Source organism: Malus domestica, chromosome 11 (assembly GCF_042453785.1).
Source record: "Malus domestica chromosome 11, GDT2T_hap1".
Classification (NCBI taxonomy): domain Eukaryota; kingdom Viridiplantae; phylum Streptophyta; class Magnoliopsida; order Rosales; family Rosaceae; genus Malus; species Malus domestica.
This window is the reverse complement of record NC_091671.1, coordinates 36,189,447-36,207,830: the sequence shown is the minus strand read 5'-3', so window position 1 is coordinate 36,207,830 and position 18,384 is coordinate 36,189,447. Positions and strand designations below refer to the sequence as shown.

General features: G+C 40.2%; 2 protein-coding genes across 2 annotated transcripts; both read left to right on the top strand.

Annotated features, from left to right (window-relative positions):
- Window positions 1-6,795: 6,795 nt before the first annotated feature.
- LOC103448772 (uncharacterized) lies at window positions 6,796-13,721 on the top strand. The gene is made up of 8 exons (XM_070808178.1): window positions 6,796-7,231; window positions 9,760-9,894; window positions 10,183-10,374; window positions 11,443-11,504; window positions 11,625-11,782; window positions 12,559-12,707; window positions 12,806-12,949; window positions 13,474-13,721. The coding sequence occupies exons 1-8, from the start codon at window positions 6,890-6,892 to the stop codon at window positions 13,648-13,650; spliced, it is 1,359 nt and encodes a 452-aa protein (XP_070664279.1). The 5' UTR covers window positions 6,796-6,889; the 3' UTR covers window positions 13,651-13,721.
- A 1,548-nt stretch (window positions 13,722-15,269) lies between these two features.
- On the top strand, window positions 15,270-17,731 carry LOC103422123 (peptide-N4-(N-acetyl-beta-glucosaminyl)asparagine amidase A). Its single transcript, XM_070808089.1, has one exon. It carries the CDS (start codon window positions 15,412-15,414, stop codon window positions 17,245-17,247), a length of 1,836 nt encoding a protein of 611 aa, XP_070664190.1. The 5' UTR covers window positions 15,270-15,411; the 3' UTR covers window positions 17,248-17,731.
- Window positions 17,732-18,384: the final 653 nt, after the last annotated feature.

Genomic DNA, 18,384 nt, shown 5'->3' with positions numbered 1-18,384 from the left:
CTAAACTTGTTATTGATTCAATCAAAGGGTTCTAAGTGACTCATTGGCAGTTAAGGAACTTTATTGAATATATCAGGTGGTTGGCATCTATGTTTGGTACCATTTCATAGAGTCATGTCTACAAAGAGGCAAATTCTTGGCAGATCCCTATAACGAGTTTTATTTTTAATAATTTCCATGTTTAGTATAGGACTCTGTCATCTGTGGCAAGATATATTTTTCTGTTCGACTATATTAGAACTGGTTATGACTGTGGTCAATCAATTTAATGTTTTATTTTCTTATAAAAATGTGAGTAAATTTACCAAAACGCTTCTCATGAGTGACACTTCAAAAATATAGGATAAAGACTGCAAAAATGGCAAAAGCCCAAAACCTTGTTGTGAAAAGAAAGAGTCACATAGGTGACAGTCCAAGAGTAGAAGACTGGAACTTATATAGGTCTTCTATTTCCACCACAGCAGCACTAAAAAAAAGTATCTCTTTCACAAGATTTATGTAAGTGAAGGGTCGAACCGCTGCTTGCAAAAACAACTACGGAGGAATCTTACTATTCTTGATCCTTTTCCTCCATGGACCACACCCAGCAATCTTCTATTATTCAGCACTCACTGTCGGTCGTTTTCCCCTCATGATTGTTTCATCACCATCACTTTCTTCTTTGTCTTCCAAGTTTCGATTTTTGTTCGTTTCCATTGTCCTCAATTGCTTCTTATAGTACTCAGTAGTTGCCTTTACACTCTGTTTTACTAGCTTTTCCATTGCATCTGCATCTGAGCTACTTACCGCATTTTCAAGCTCCTTACCCCAATACTTCTTATCTTTTTCTTCACTCAATTCTTCCTCTGCGGCTCGAACCTACACTAATAAATCGGCCTCTTCACGTATATGATATTGAGTCTCATCTAAGATGCACACTTTTTTTTTTTTTTTTTTTTTTTTTTTGGAAAACAAAGGATCCAATAACCGGGCAAAGATGCCAAACAGTACAAAGAGAGCCTACACCGAAGCAAACAGCCAATAACTACTTGGAAAGGGTAGAGCGAGGAGGTTACAGAGAAAACATGACGCCGCAACAAATGCTAGAGCGTCCCTCTACGCAATACCACAAACCATTAAGGCGGACAAGGTAAACCGTCGTTACACAAAACATGAACCAAGGAAGATGGGGGTCTATCAACCCACACATGATCACATACTTCCCTACTACTTCGCGATGCCAAATGGTCCGCTGCCGAATTGGTCGGTCTTGGAATCCAAGACCAGCGACAATCAAGAAACTCATTTCCCAATCTAACACAATTCAGAAGAGAGGGGAAGGCATCCCAACTGCCTTTCTTAGCCATATCCCTAAGGCAAGAAATCAATTCCAACCCATCCTCTTGCCAAGCATACACTCGTGCAAGATTGCCATAGCCTCTCCCATAGCCACACTAGTAGCCTTCACACATGATCTACTAGCAGCAAGAAACCTCCCTTCCTCATCCCGTGCAACAATACCCGTGAATCCCCGTCCATCATATGATCCCCAGCTAGCATCCACATTTATCTTAACGAAACCCGGACACGGAGGAGACCAACAAACATCAACTAATTGATCCAGGCCACGAGGTGGAGGCGTAGTCCGAGGACCACCCCGAGCTTCTTTGAATGTAGAGACCGATAAAGAAATGGCCAAAATAACCTGCCTAGGATGAAGTGGTTGCTGGTTGAACTGCATATTACATCGGGCTTTCCATATATGCCAACAAGTGAAGGCGATATATGAGAGCATATTGTTTCTCACCTCAATTGATCCCTTCGCTGAATCAAACCTCTGGAGCAACCAGCCCACCCAAGAAGAAGTATCCGTTTGATTAATCCTCATACTCAAGCTTCCCCCGAACCAAACAGCCTCCACCCACGGGCATTGCAAAAATATATGTATAATTGTTTCATCCTGATTCTTACAAATCGGGCATAACGGAGATGGGGAAGATTTTATTCGGAAGAGGTTTGCCATAGTAGCCACAGCTTCCTGAAGGGTCTTCCATAAAAATCATCTGATTTTTGGATAAGCCTCAAGTTTCCACACACATTTCCACAGATGGGCAGGAATGGTGACCGATGATCCAATATTAATACCCCCATGGGGCAGATTCTGACCAACCACCCATTTATGTCCGGATTTAACTAAATATACCCCCTTTTTATCCAGGGGTCAAACCAAACGATCACGTAACAAAGGGTCTCAAATATGGGTCTCAAGGATAGCATCAAACTCGGACCTTTCCAGGAATGGCTTTAGAAAATCAATATCCCACATTCTATTCTCAGAGCAAATAAGCGAATTAACCACCAAATTATTAGAAATCTATACCGTCCCCGATGGAGAAGGTCTTCCCATTGGAATAGACGGGATCCATGTATTAACCCACACCCTAACCTCATTTCCACTCATAATCTGTCAATGAGCTCCATTACATAAAATGTCCCTTCTAGTGAGGAGGCTAGACCAGGCCCAAGAGGCTCTCCCACCCCTTTTAGCATCCATGAATGAACAATTAGGGAAGTACTGTGCCTTAAGCACCAAACCCCACAGAGAATTCGGCTCCTCAATTAATCTCCAACACTGCTTAGCCAACAGGGCATCGTTGAACACCTCGAAACTCCTAAGACCTAACCCGCCCATATCATTTGCCCATCCCAACTTCTCTCTAGAAACCTAATGAATACGTTGTTCACCATCTTTTTGCCCCCACTAGAACTTCGACATCATGGCATCCAACTCATTGCATAGAGAAGTAGGAAACTTGAATAAGTTCATAGGATATGCAGGGATTGCTTACACCACCGCTTTTATGAGGACCTCCCGCCCCGCTTGAGAGAGAACGGCTTTCTTCCATCCCCTGAGCTTACCTAATAATCTTTCTTTAACATAGGCTAGCCCACTTTTTTTCGAACGACCCCAAATAGCGGGAACCCCCAGGTAGACACCTGGATCTCCAACCCTCTCCATACCCAGGATGTTCGCCAAATGAAATGATAAAGACTCAGGCACATTGTTTCCAAAAAATACGCTTGACTTTGACTTATTAACTTTTTGACCCGACGCCAAGCAATAATCATCAATGACTTGGGATAATTTTCGACAATTCTCCTCCTCAACTCTCAGGAAAATCAGAGTATCGTCAGCAAAGAAAATATGGGATATTGTCGGGCCAAGCTTGTACATTTGGACTCCTCTGATCCAACCTCTATCACTAGCCTGCTGGATACGAAGTGATAACACTTCACTAACCAACAAGAATAGGTAGGGGGAAAGCGGATCTCCTTGTCTGAGCCCCCTAGAAGGCGCAAACTTAGTTCCAGGAAGACCATTCAGAATGATTGCAAAATTCACAGAAGAAATGCATCCCAGGATCAAGCTTATCCACTTACTGTCAAACCCCAATTTCTCCATCACTGCCATTAAAAAATCCCATTCCACCCAATCGTAGGCCTTATGCATATCCAGTTTAATGCCCAACTCGAATTTGCATTTCGCTTTCCTCAATTTAAGAAAATGGAATAATTCATGCGCAATTCCAATATTGTCTTGGATTTGCCTTCCTGCCACAAAGGCGTTTTGGGTAGGGGAAATTAACTCCGGAAGAAACGGCTTGAGATGATTCACCAAAATCTTCGAAAAAACCTTATAAGGATAGTTGCATAAACTGATGGGCCGAAATTGAGAAACGGATTTCGGGTTTTGAACTTTCGGTATCAGAACCAAATGAGTAGCATTGATTCTCATGGGATTTTCTAAACCATGCATCAATTCTCCAATAATTTCATTCACATCCGCAACAAGAATGTCCCAATGAGCCTGACAGAAAATCCCCGGGAAGCTATCCGGACCAGGGGCCTTCATCCCACCCATCTGTAAAGTAACATCTTTCACTTCATCAACCGAGACCGTACCAGTAAGGGTATCATTCATTTCATTGGTAACCTTTGGAAGCATACAATTGAGGATTTCTCCCCACTCCCGGTTCCCAGATGATTTGAATAACTCCATGAAATGATCATCCACCAAACTCCTAATCAGACTTGGGCTTTCAATCCACTCTCCGTTGCTATTTTTTAAAGTCACCACCTTATTTCTTCGTCTTCTTTGAAGGGTAGACTGATGAAAGAATTTGGTGTTGGCGTCTCCCTCGTTTAGCCACTGCACCCGGGATCTTTGCTGCCAGTAACACTCCTCCTGCCTTCATAATTGATCAACATTGTTGGAAAGAGCCACAATTTCCTTCTTATTCTCCTTCCAATTATGTTAGAGACGACCCAGACATTCCAACATCTCTTTAATTTGCCTTCCAAGGTTACTGAATTTTCCCCTGCTCCAGTTGATTAATTTGGCACGACAAATATTGATTTTATGATTCCATCTCTCAATAGGACTCCCCTCCCTGGAATGATTCCAAGCATTTCTCACGATGTCCCTGCACTCCCCGTCCTTAGCCCAAAGGCCTCAAAGCGAAACATCTTTTTCGATTTATTACTCTTAGGCTCACAAATTACCACCACAGGACTATGGTCAGACCCTAGAGACGTTCCGATTTTAATCGACGTATTTGGCCAAGTAGCATTCACCAATCCCCTATCCAGCCTAGCCTCCACCAGCTGTCCATTTCGAGTCCCCCTCCAAGTAAATTTGGGTCCATTAAATCCCAAATCCATAACCTCCACCTTGCACATAAACTCCTCCAGGTATCTGGGACGGTTGTATCTCACTTTCGCTCGCCCAGATTTTTCATGATCCCATAAGACTTCGTTAAAATCCCCTCCACAAATCCATGACATATTATCCGGGCTGAAATTCTGAATCATACCCCTCCAAAATTCCTCATTCTCCATCCTGTACGATGTCGCGTAAACTCCGGTAAACTGAAATTTAACCTGCGAGTCAACCAACCCACATCCAGCATCAATAAAATGCTTAGAAAATTCCATCACCTCCACTTGGACAGAGTCCTCCCACCATAAGCTAAGCCCTCCAGCTCTCCCGATCGGAGCTACATCAAAACCATTTGAGTACCCCATCCGCCTTCTTACTCCAGCTATTCGATGATCTTTCATTTTGGTTTCTGAAAGAAAAATCATCGAAGGTCTGTGTTCCCTTATTTGCCCATGTAAGGCACGAACCATCGTGTCCGACCCTAGACCACGGTAGTTCCAAAACAGGTGTATCATGGCGATCTTGCGGCTGAGTAAGGCCAGTCGCCACCACCTCGGGATGAAGACCCCATTTTTTTGGACCTCATCAACGATCTAGTCAAATTCCCAAGCCTGCCCATCAAACTCCACTTGTCCAACCTCTGTTTTTCGCCTTCCACCACTACCTCACACACCAAAGTCCACTGCTGCCACGGCAAATCCAAAAACCGCCACCTCGGGTGCCTCACAAACACCCAAAAGTACTTCATCCCCTTGCTTCTATCCAATTGCTCTGATCTCTTACCAAAATCTTGGCTCATCTCAAATTGCTCAATCTTTTCCCACTCCTCTTGGTCCTTCACTTCCCTAATCATCATCACCCTCTTGTCGGTGAACCTCCCCCGGATCAGTTGGCCAACAACAACCTCGCATCACATGCACGGCCCCGTATTCCCCGTGCTTGTACCAATCATGTGGGTGACGCAAATTGGGGTTGTCTTTCTCCATAAACCGGACCATCCAGTCGTACCCGAGCCCAATTTGCTGGAGCTCATCGTCAGTGAAGTTATCGGTGTACTTTCGGCCATGGTTCTTGAGTCGGTAGAAAATTCGACAAGCCTTTTGCTTTTCCGCCGAGCAATCTCCTTCACTTCCCGGTAAAACTTTGCGTTACCCTCGATTCTGCTTGGGGATGGCCAGTTTCAAGCCTTCTTTTTGCTCTGCTCGGCGTATAAGCGGAGGTTCCGCCAGAGTTGGGAAATTTGGCAGGAAAATGTGAAATTGGGGTTCGAATTTTATGGGAATTGGAAGAAAGAGTTGATGGAGAGTGTTTTTGGGGGCCGCGGTGAGGGGTTTTAAGGTTAGGGTTTTGTGGAGGAGATTGAAGAATGGCGTGAGGAGGAAGAGAGAGGGGTTTAGAGAGGGAAGGGTCTTGACTCAGCATTTTCGATTTCTTAGACGATTAGACCAGTGCAGTCTTTAATTAGAGATTAAATAGATGATTTTATCTTTACATACGATATGATGATATTTCTTTTTACTCGTAAGTAAGAGATTTTATATTTGAATCTCTTAAATAACGAATTTGATACTAAATTAGATTATCTATTGTGCAATTTACCTGAATTGCTATCGTGATTCATCACAAGTAGGTTTTAAAGTCACATTAAAAGTACCATGCCATCTTAAAAATCACGAAAAAAATTTAACCAAAAAAAAAAAGTTGGTTACACTGTAACTTTCTTAGGGTGAGTAACATCTCGTTTTAAATTTAATAAATTTAGAAATTAAATTTGATTTACAATTATTTTAGGTAGATTTCACAAAAGAAAAAATAGTTGGGTTAGTTCATACCAAAAAAAAAAAATAGTTGGGTTAGTTGATCGTTGGTACATCACCTTCATTTCAAGAAATTTTTCATTATGATCGGAACATGAATGAATGGTATATCACGTATTTTTATACAAATTGTAAGAAATTTTATTTGTTAAATTATTAATTTTTTAACACATATATCATAATCATACTATCATTTATACAGTAACACGTGTGCCATCCGTACGGTTTCACTGAAAAATTTCTCCCTTCTGCTACTTTTAACGGCTAAACGATGCGGGCTTCGGGCACTTAAATTAAACAAAAAGTACTGCCTGTAAATTTCCACCTCTTGCTTCAACCTCCTCCTCCTTTTCTAACTCCGACCCAATCAACCATGGCGAAGCGAACTCATACGACGGAGCTGGGCAGCATCGCCTGCGAGGAGCTCGGCGAGCTCGGCGCGGGAAAGGAAGGCTGGTTCGACAACCCCAACCTCCTCTGCGCCCTGGACACCCAGTCGCTCGCTCTCGCCAACCGCTCCGTTATTGTGTTTCTCGGGTGGGCCGACTCCGACGGGACCCCCCTCAAAATTCGACCCGAATTGTCCCCGATCGAGGCGGAGTTCGTCACGGCGGTGGAGTGGTTGGTGTTTGACGAGGTAAGGGTGGTTGTGGCCGGGACTTCGTCTGGGTATCTCCTATTTTTCTCTTTGGATGGAGATTTGATTCATAAGCAGGTAAAGCTGCTGCATTGGTAATCTGGGTTTGATTAGATGAAAATTTGTCTTTGAATGATGTGAATTTTATTGTGTTTGGTAGATTTTTGCATATGGGGTTTGTAAATGCAATAATTATGTATGGCATTGTGATTTTTTCTTGTAGTGGTCATTGAAAATTTGAATTATTGAGTTTAATTTGTTTAGATTTTGCATGTTGGGTATGTAAATATGATAGTTTTGTATGCCATTGTGATTACTTTTGGTATTGGAACCCATAACCAATTGAGAGAGGGATCAAATGGAGTAGAAACTAGAAACCCATGTCTGGTAGAAAAATTTGCACTCTTATCATTCAGTTCCTGTTTGCTTGCAAGGAAACTTCAGAAACTGATAGGGAAAATGAAGTTCAAAATTTTTATTCATGTTCTTAGAAACAAATCTACAATGCTGTACACTTTTAAACTCAGCTTCCAATCAAGAAAAAAATCGACATTACTTCAGATCATTCATCCTTTGAATTTCATTTTTCTTAAAAACAGAAGCTTTAATGAATTCCCATTAACCAAACAAAGTAAAACCTAAAATTAAAATTTGAACAAACCTTCAAAGACAGAAATCCTTTAACCTTTTCTACCGAAGCAACTGACTCAGACCCAAAGTCAAAGCAATCCAAAATGACACCACTTGGTCACATAGAAACCTTTAGGGTCTCTGCTGACCAACCCCAGCCTCAGAGCCTGGGCGCAATCAGTTCCAAGCACTTCTTGCACAGCAACCTTTTTGATTTCGCGTATGGGTTTGTTAGATTTTTGCGTACGGGGTTTTTAAGTACAACAGTTTCGTATGGCATTGCGATTATATCTGGTGGTGATTATTGAAATGTTGAGTTATTGAATTTAATTCGTTTAGATTCTGCATATATGATAGTTTTGTATGCCATTGTGATTACTTTTGGTATTGGTTCTGTTGGAAAATTGAGTTATGGTCTACTGGTCTTGGTCATGCAACTTTAATGATTTTATGTAGGGTTAAACTCTGTTTACTACCCTGAAGTTTTGTAGTTTTCAACATTTAGTACATGAAGTTTTTTTCATCCCAGAGTCATACCTCAAGTCTTAATTTTGGGATAGTTTCATATATCCGTTAAGTTTTCTGTTAGAAATTCTGTTAAGTGATGACATGGCGCTTATGTGGACAATGACTGGGCGCCATGTGTCATTAAAAAATATTAAAATAATTAATTAAATAAAAGTAAATAAAAAAAAAAAAAAAAAATCCAACTCCACACCCGTGCCCACTCACCCGTCTTCCACCTCCCTTCCTTCTTCCCTCTGCAACACCCTCTTCGGCTCCCCCTTTTCTCTCCCCCATTTTTATCCCCCCTTCTCCACAACCATCACCTCATCCACCATTCCTCTCCTAACCCCACCCCCCTCTTCCTCCTCCTTATCCTGCACCCCAACCCAAACCCCCGCCCCCAAACTGCAAGCTATACTAACCACACCATTTTCGACCCCAATCCAGCCTCACCCTCCTTCCCCCATAAATTCATCCAACCAAACCCACATAACCCACCTTAGAACCCCAGAAGGAAAAGCTTCCAAACACTAGCAGAGCGCCGTCGAACACCGTCGCTCACACGCCACACCCTCCCTCCTACCCCGTCTGCCTCCTCCTTCCCCTATCACTCCCCCAAACCCACCATTTAATTCCCCTTCAACCCCAAACCGTACCCTCACCCTCACCACCGCACCACACTCATACGCCTCTTGGCCTCCATCGAAGCCCCATAAAAGATCGAAAAGCTCCACCTTAAGAGGATGGTTGTCTATGACGAAAGTCTCGAGCTTCTTTCTAGGTAATTCCCCAATTCCAAGTCTCTTCCTCTCTCCTCACATTTCAACCCAAAACTGAAACCCTCAACGTCGCCGCAGAGCTTAAAAATCTGCAGCTTTTTGTTGCTATTCTTCCTCCAGTGGTGAGAGAGGAAGGTCAAAGTGGGAAGGAGAGTGGGGATCTTGCGGGAGTGTGGGAGTGATTTGGAGGTGGGTGAGGCCGCGAGGGTGCACGTTCCCAGTTCCAGTTGGTTTTCGTCGGAGGAGGTAGAAAGGGAAATGGAGAAATGGGGTTTCCGTGCACGATAAGGAGGATGAAGGTGGGGTTTCGGTCTGGATTTAGGTTAGGGTGCAGGATAAGGAGGAGGAAGAGGAGGGTGGGGTTTAGGATGGATGTGCAGAGGTTGGGTAGGTGCAGAGAAGAGAAGGGAGGGGGGTCGGGGTGGGGAAGACAATAGGGTTATGGGTTTTTTTTTTTAATTAATTATTTTAATATTTTTTTAATGACACGTGGCTTCCAATCATTGTCCACATGGCGCTACGTCATCACTTAACGGGAGAATTAACAGTTTGACTAATGGATGTATGAAACTGTCCCAAAATTAACACTTTAGGTATGACTCTAGGACGAAAAAAACTTTATGTACTAAATGTTGAAAATCACGAAACTTCATGTAGTAAACAGAGTTTAACCCTTTTATGTATTAACAGATGGTATATCCCGAGCGGATTATAAGGTTGAGAGTCCGTGGAACGAAGAGAGATTTTACCCATGAAACATCCTCAGAGGAGGTTTGTGTTGTTATGCCTGGCATAGTTGCTCGTTTTGATGGCTCGGATATTCAGGTAGGGAAAACCTTTTGTTTTTTCATTCCTTGCTATGAAGAGTTGTACCTGTAAAGTCATCTTTGAGCATGAAGCATGTGTCTTGAATCTTTAAGTTCCCATACTTTCACTTAATGTAATGTAATGATAAAGTATTTCTAGTTTAAATTAACAAGGTTGTATGTGATGTCTATAGGCAGAGACTTCGAAAAATTTAGGTCCCCTTATTTTGTGGGTTAAAATTTGGAGTTGTTTCTAGCGTTTAGAAGCTCAGTTGGTGTGGGTTCTAATAATATGCTTGGAATACAGAATATGCTGCTCCAGTGGTTTGAAGATACACAGTCTCAGTTCTGGGATCAAACACTCAAAAAGCGAGGCTCAGATGATTTTGAACATTCCTATGGTAAATTACCTTACCAGTTATGGAGTGTCAGCAAGTATGGTACTTGTGCTGATGCAGCCATTACTGGCATTATGCCTCCGCCACTGATGGAAATCCAGGTATATTCGCCCTGCGTATTTAAATATGCTGATGCTTTCCATTTTAATTGCATGAAAAGGATCAAGATTATAAAAACACACATTGTACCCAAAACATAATAAAACAAGATGGTCATTTGTCAAGTTCAAGAAATTAAAAGCACACATACCATGTAATGTTAAACTGCAATTAGTGTAGTCAAAAGTCAGAAATAATCAATTCCATTGAGAATAACACCAACTGTTCAATAAAAGGACTTTAGTCTGCCCCGGATATAGGAGACCAGCTCAAAAAGGAAGTTATCTTCATGATGAAATTGTTGATTCTCTTGAGAAGCACAGGATCCTGGGAGCTATTGATAGACATTTTCTATTTTATCTTATCTATTTCCTTTTACTTGTCTCCATCGTCTATGTTATTAGGTTGACAGATTCATTTTCAAATGAAAATCTCTCTTCATCTTCATCTGCTGAATTATTCGGTTCATTGGATGGAGAGCAAACTCCATGTACATTATAATCTATCAGAGCATTTATTCTTCACTTTCACACCTTCGCCTATGTTCTTGAGCTTCCTCCAGATCCTTTTTCCAGTGTTTCTCCATTTCAATCAAATAATGTATGTTCATGTCACCCTGTCCTGTGACATTTGCAAGGTTTATCAGCTTCCATCTTGATGGAACAAGGTTCTGTTGAGTTGACAAGTTAAAAAGAAGTTAATAGGTGGGGGATATATATGACAAGATACCTTGCATCAAAGTCAATTGGAAGCTTGAAAGTTCTTGAAGAACTATTTTCCCCCATTGACAAATCTCAAAATCTTAACATTTATACCACACTGATTTTGTTTGTCATCTTGTAAATAATGAAATAATCAAAGGAACTTCATTCTTAGATTTATGCAAATTTCTTTCGGTAATGTTTACAATTTTGTTTTGTTGCCATTTTGGTCAATTTTTTCGTAGTTGTTTTTTGTTCTCTCTATTCCCCTTCTTCTGATAGTAATGCTTCGGTCTTTTCCCCATAAATCATGGAAAACCTTCTGAAGTTATTCTGGGTTTGAATTCAGCTGCTTTTATTGTTGGGCAGTCAACTGAACATTATTTATGTGGAATCACTGTTGGAGAGGATGCAGTGATTTCGGCCTTCAGGTTAGTGTGGTGGGATGATACAACTTACAGGTTTTCTACTGAGTGTTAAATGCAGTCTTATATCTGTTTCACTTAAAAGTGCCCATATTTATTGACGACATTTGGTTTCTCCATATAAAGACTATCGGAAGACAATAATAGGTCTTTGGTGGGGGCAATCTTGTCTAAAGTTGTGCCTGCAACATTTTCAACAATAGCTTCATTATCAAAAATGATTTGGGGGAGCGATCAGACTTCATCTAAAAAATCAGAGGAGAAACCTCAACCATTTGCACAAGGTGAGATTAATTTACTGTAGTTATTTATTTAAAGTTCATAATGTTGTTGCCTAAGTACATTTGTGTAGTCTTTCCACTAGAATGTATAAATGAAAGAAGAACAGGGTTATAAGCACAAAGAAGAGAGAAATGGCAACTCATCTCGAAAGTATCTACTTCCCTTGCATCCATGTATTTGGTGGTCATGCCCCCTACTTGCATCACTATTTGTGTTTTCCATACTTTGTTGGCTCTTGGAACTTTGCTAATATTGTTTGTATAGAAAGAAATAACAGTAACCTTTTTTTTTTGGTTAAAAAATAAGAAGAAATATGCACGAACATGCATTTGGACTGGTAATGGAACTAAAGTAGGTACCTCAGTTCCTCTGTGTGTGCAACATTCATTCAAGTCTAAGGAGGTAAGTGATTTGACCTGGCTTTTTGTCAGCTCAAAGGGAATTAAACTATAAGGGCTCGTATGGTGCCTAGGATTGGAATGGATTGGATCATAAAATGCATGGTATGTGGTGGGTGATTTTAATATTTGAGGAGATTAGAAGGGTATTAGACATGAAGAAAACTTATCCCTTCTAATCCTACCATTTTGGAGAGGAGTGTAATTAATAAGTTTTCTTAATGAGTAATCCATCTTCTACCTTCAAGTAAACAACAAACGAGGCCTAAGTTTTAAACACTACTATTATAATTGATTTTTTCTTCATGGATTTGGGAGTCTAGTTACCAATCATTAGTTAACTCTTGTTTTTTGCTCACATGTGATTTTATTTGTGACAGCTTCTCCATTGACATGTTTGAAGGATTTCCCAAGAAAGGGTGAGAAGCTTACCTTATCACCTAGTGGCACATTGACTGCGATTACAGATTCACTTGGTCGTATATTGCTTTTAGATACTCAAGCACTTGTGATAGTGCGGCTTTGGAAGGTTTTCTCCCAGAAACCTTAAATTACTTAAAAGTTTTTCTTTCTCCTTCGTTTTGATGTTGTAGTTTTTCCCTGATGGTGGTATGAGTCGATTTGCAGGGATATCGGGATGCTAGTTGCCTATTCATGGAGATGCTGGTCAAAAAAGATACTGCAGCTTCAAATTCAAGTCACTATGAACCCACGAAGAGTGATTACTGCCTGTGTTTGGTTATTCATGCCCCTCGAAAAGGAATTATTGAGGTAGTTTCTTTTACCGTTTCCTTTAAGGAACTCTCTCCTTTTTCGGACATGCAAGCAATCAAAGATCTTTTTCATTCTCTTAGTTGCATTTTTTGTAGTTTATATATTTACAATAATGAGACTGCAAAATTAAAATAGCATAGACTCCATTTCCTCTTATCTTCAAAGAAACTATCCATACCTGGCATTCTTTAGTACATTGTTACTTATTTCAAAAAAACAGAACGCAAAGGTAAGAGTCATTCTATACATGCTTGTTTTGGGTTTTATTGGAACCGTGCACCGCTCTTCCATTTTAACTCAAATGAAGCAGATGAGTATAAGGGAATATGTGCTGGATGGCAGCCTAGAAATCGAATGAATGGATATCATTAAGTAAGGTCAAGAAATTGTTTTAGTTTTGGACTGATGGGAACTTCTTTCTTGTATTTATTAAAAGAACTGCAATGGTACTTCAAGTGATTAACATCTGACTCACGCATAATTTCTAATAATATGTTTTCTCTCGTGGCAATATCGTGCAGATTTGGCAGATGAGAACCGGACCAAGGCTTCGAGCATTTCAGTGTGCGAAGGGTAGCAAAATACTGCAACCTACGTATAGATTTGGTTCGTCAATAGCCTCTCCTTATGTTCCTTTGGAGGTTTTCTTGTTGAACGGCGACTCACGTCAAATATCAGTTTTGAACCGCACTCTCTAATCGAATGTAAATATCAAACATTTGTAAATCTTTTTATGCAAATGAAACGATGAAATCCTTTACCAGAGTAATTTAGTGGTCTTTATTGGATTATTCTTCATCTGCTCCTTACTTAACGACTAAACCCTGAGACCACCCGATCTTGAAACCGGCCAAACCGCTAGGCTGCAAGTACAACAATTACAACGTTGAGAGCAATGCAGTTTGGTTTGCTTTGGGTTGTTTTTTGGGTTGGGTACTTGCTTCTGGTGGACCATCTCCTCAATCGAATCGCCTTCATTTGTTTTACATACTTGTTTCTGGGACGGATTTAGCGGCACTATCTTCTTTACGCAACATTTGGCATGCATTTTTTGGAATCAATTTCGTAATATATTTCAGTTATTCGAATTGTCTATTTTTTAAGTCTTCATTTAAAGATTATATGTACCAAAAAGCACACAAATCCACAACCATATGATCGTTAGACTAAGGGTATAGGGTTTCGTTGCAGAACTGTATTTGTCTATTTTCTTCACAACAAATGAATATCATAATAGTTTTGGATTGTCTAATCTACATATTATGACCTAAAAGATAAACGATTTGAATTGTTAAAATACACTAGTGAGTCTCACAAAAACGTGTGTAAAAAAAATATGATGCTACATATTTGTTCCTTTACATAAAATTTGATTTTTACCCCATATGAAAAATAGCTAATTTTCCAAATGTATTTTGCAACAGAATTGGATCCTCTCCTGAGCACAAGCTTAGGAGCCTCCTGACCAGCGCACGTGAGCCATTAGATTTTGATCCAACGGCTACAAACATGGGTCCCTCTAAAAGTTACAATAATTATAACTGTTGGATTTTGATCCAACGGTCCACATGTGATAGTTAACAGGCTCCTGAGCTTGTGCTTAGGAGAGGATCCAATTCCTTTGCAACAAAGAAGAGAGAAAGAGCAATAAAATATAAGGAGGAACTGATATTCTGTCCACTAAATTTATCACTGATTTCTTCTGGATTCCCTTGAAAAACGACAGTTCACTTTCCCAAATACATGAGACATTGTTTTCCAACACATTCCAATTGCTATTTGTAGAAAATACAAAATTACTAAATATTTCTTTGGACTAAAATTGGTAAGTTAAATAGATTATCTACTAAATTTGCCTACGCCATTAGCACTTTATTAGCAGAATTGTTTATGGTATTTCTTATTGGAATTAAGGGTTATTTGGGAAATGCTTTTAAAAGATCGAAACGATTTTTGAAAAAATATTTTTGAGTTCAAAATCACTTAAGTGTTTTTTCAAAATTAACTTGCATTTTTAAAGATTAAATTCAAAAATATTTTCTTTAAAAACATTTTTATCCATTTAAAAGTATTTTCCAAACAAGCTCTTAAAAATTTAAGTAATATTTTAATTAAGTACTCACTAATTAAAAAAAAGTTATTTGCAAATGAAAAATTAAATTTGATTTTTCAAATAAAAACGGCAAACCTAATTTTCGAACTAATCAAACGAGAATCAAGAATTCCAATTTTTGTCCAATTTTTTTTTTTTCTGGAATGAAAGTAAAAATGTACGTTTAAAAAAATTATTTAAATCAGTTTATAGAATCAATCACCAAGTCACCATTGTTTTCTTCTCCAACAAAAGAAACTCTTCGACAAAAACGAAAAAGCAAAAGAAACTCACTATTGTACGATTGTTTTCTACTCCAAGAACAGCACCAAAGCAACAGACAAGCTCAACCACCAGCAAGTCACTCATGGCCTCTCCATTGGCCCTCTTCTTCCTCCTCCTCCTCCTCCACCAACCACTCTTTTCCACTGCCAATGTCCACAAACTCAACCTCCTCCGATCGGAGCTCCTCTCCGAGCCCACCCCTCAAAACGACCCCGCACCAACTCTCTTCTTCGAAGTAACCAAACCCATAGAACTCCCCAAAACCAAGCCCTGCACCCAGCTCGTTCTCCAGCACGACTTTGGGTATACATACGGCAAAGCTCCAGTCTTTGCTAAATACACCCCTCCCTCGCACTGCCCATCTCAAACATTTTCTAAAATTGTCCTCGAGTGGAATGCCACCTGCAAAGGGAGGCAATTTGATCGGATTTTTGGAGTTTGGCTCGGCGGCGTTGAGCTTCTCAGGAGTTGCACGGCGGAGCCGCGGCCGAATGGGATTGTTTGGAGTGTCGAGAAGGACATCACAAGGTACTATTCTTTGCTTCAGAACGATCAAACACTTGCTGTTTATCTTGGGAATTTGATTGATAAAACCTACACTGGAATTTACCATGTGAACATAAGCATTCATTTTTACCCTGCTGAGAAGAATTTGAACTACAATTACGAGAAAAAGTTGGGAAATTTGGCTTCTGGGTACCATTCTTGGGCTGATTTGATCTTGCCCATTTCTAGAAATCTGCCTTTGAATGATGGGTTGTGGTTTAAAATCCAGAATTCGACCGATACGCAGTTGAAGGAATTTGAGATCCCACAAAATGTTTATAGGGCTGTGTTGGAGGTGTATGTTTCATTTCATGAGAATGATGAGTTTTGGTATTCAAATGCTCCTAATGAGTACATTGCTGCAAACAATCTTAGCGGCACACCTGGAAATGGGCCTTTTAGGGAGGTTGTGGTGAGTTTAGACGGTGAGGTTGTTGGTGCAGTCTGGCCTTTTACTGTGATTTTCACTGGAGGGGTCAATCCTCTGCTGTGGAGACCCATTACTGCGATTGGATCCTATGATCTTCCTTCTTATGATATTGAGATTACGCCCTTTTTAGGGAAGATATTGGATGGGAAGAGCCACAAGTTTGGTTTTAATGTTACAAGTGCCTTGAATGTTTGGTATGTTGACGCGAATTTGCATCTTTGGTTGGACAAGCAGAGCACGAAAACTGAAGGAGGGCTTTTGAAGCATAGTAGCTTGCCCCTTGTTGTTTCACTGGTTTCAGATTTCAAGGGTTTAAACGGCACATTTTTGACAAGGGTTGGCAGGTCTGTGTCATCGACTGGATGGGTGAAGTCCTCCTATGGGAACATCACAACCGATGCGATTCAAGATTTCCATTACAGTAATACAATGGTCATGAGGAATGATGCTAATACACAGATAGTGAATCAGAAGATCCATTTCAACGATACACTTCATATCAGGCCGCCATCCTCCAGTGCGTACTCAATGTCATCAAACAAAAAATTTCCTCTTTACTTGTACACTGACTACTTGGATCAAGCAAATGAAACTTATAAGTTGGTTACAAATGTTGAATTGGGATTTATTGAGAAGAAGTCTGCAAGTGCTGGTTCACAATTATCAGGTAGCTCCGTCAGAAATCTGCAGAATGCCGAGGGTAATATGGTTGTAAAAAACAATTTGGTAGCTAGTGGATTGGGGAGTACCCAGCAAGTGTATAGGTACGATGGTGGCAAATCCTGTTACTTCAGAAACATAAGCAGCTCAAACTATACCATACTTTATGATGCGGTGAGGAGTACGTGCGGCCAAAAACCAGAGTCTAATTTGGATTTTGGCTTAAGCAGACTGTGGCCTTTTGGTGCTCAAAGGAACTTTCCTGGTCCCCGATTTACTTGAGAACAATGACGGTGCCTAGCTTATTCATATCGATGCATTTTCATGTGCTACAGGAATGGACTTTTTTCGGTAAATTTTACGCGAGTTCCTGTTTGTTGGCACCTCAAATAAAAATGTAGGTTTTTTATACTTAAATTTATATTTGTGGATATTCTTCTAGAATCTAGTTAAGGTATCTGCACTAAAATGATTCTGGTTTTCCTTGGAATTGAATGATTTCTAAAAACTGGATCATGTCAACTTGTGTTATCTCAATATTTTCGACGTGTGTATGCCGGAAATTAAGAACCGCTGATTGTTTAGAATCTAGTCCTTCTGGTTGTTTTTCCATTTTAATGCGAGTCTTGCATTTGAAATTGAAGGATTATTCTGTATCTCTAAGTTTTAACTATTGAAAGCTTATGCCACACAGCAGAGCTGCAGAGTCATTAGATTTGTAATTCCACAGTTTATTTATATGAGAGGAGCAATGGTGTTTATGTTTGTCTCTTTCTCTTGTTAGATTACATTCTTTTCCTGCTTCTGGGTTCATGCGCACCACTCATTAAGAATGACGCGCCACTCTTAAGAATGAAGGGGCGTCGGGAGTTTATTTTCATCCCGACCCCTAATTTCAGTCTGTTAGAGGAGCTCGTCTATGGTGCGAATTCGTATGGCACAGGAGCAGACCTAACTGTGCACGAATACAAATCCTCCTATGAAAAAATTGAACATTTCAAGATGCAAATGCATGCCATACGAATTCTCGCCATAGATGTAGAAATTATGGACTTCAATGACGTTTTTAAACGCTGACAGTAGCTTCACTTGTCTGCTGGTTTGTTTCTTTTATGTAAACTAAATGGTTGAATGAATTTCACATTGATAGGAGAAGAGACCTTGTATGTGCTTATAAGTACGTAGTTGGGCTATTCCAATTAGTTTTATATATACTGGAATTTCAACTTTATTCAAGGTATGGTTTTCCCACGTGTGAAACTTAATGGACGCACGTGCTCCACGTCACCTGATTTGTGTTGTCCATATGTTTGGCTTGAAAATCCATCACATGCGACTTGAGCATACATGAGACTAACTACAAGAGCAGCATAGGGTTTGTCTTTCATGCTTTCCTTTTCTAGTTCGTTTTTAGGGCTT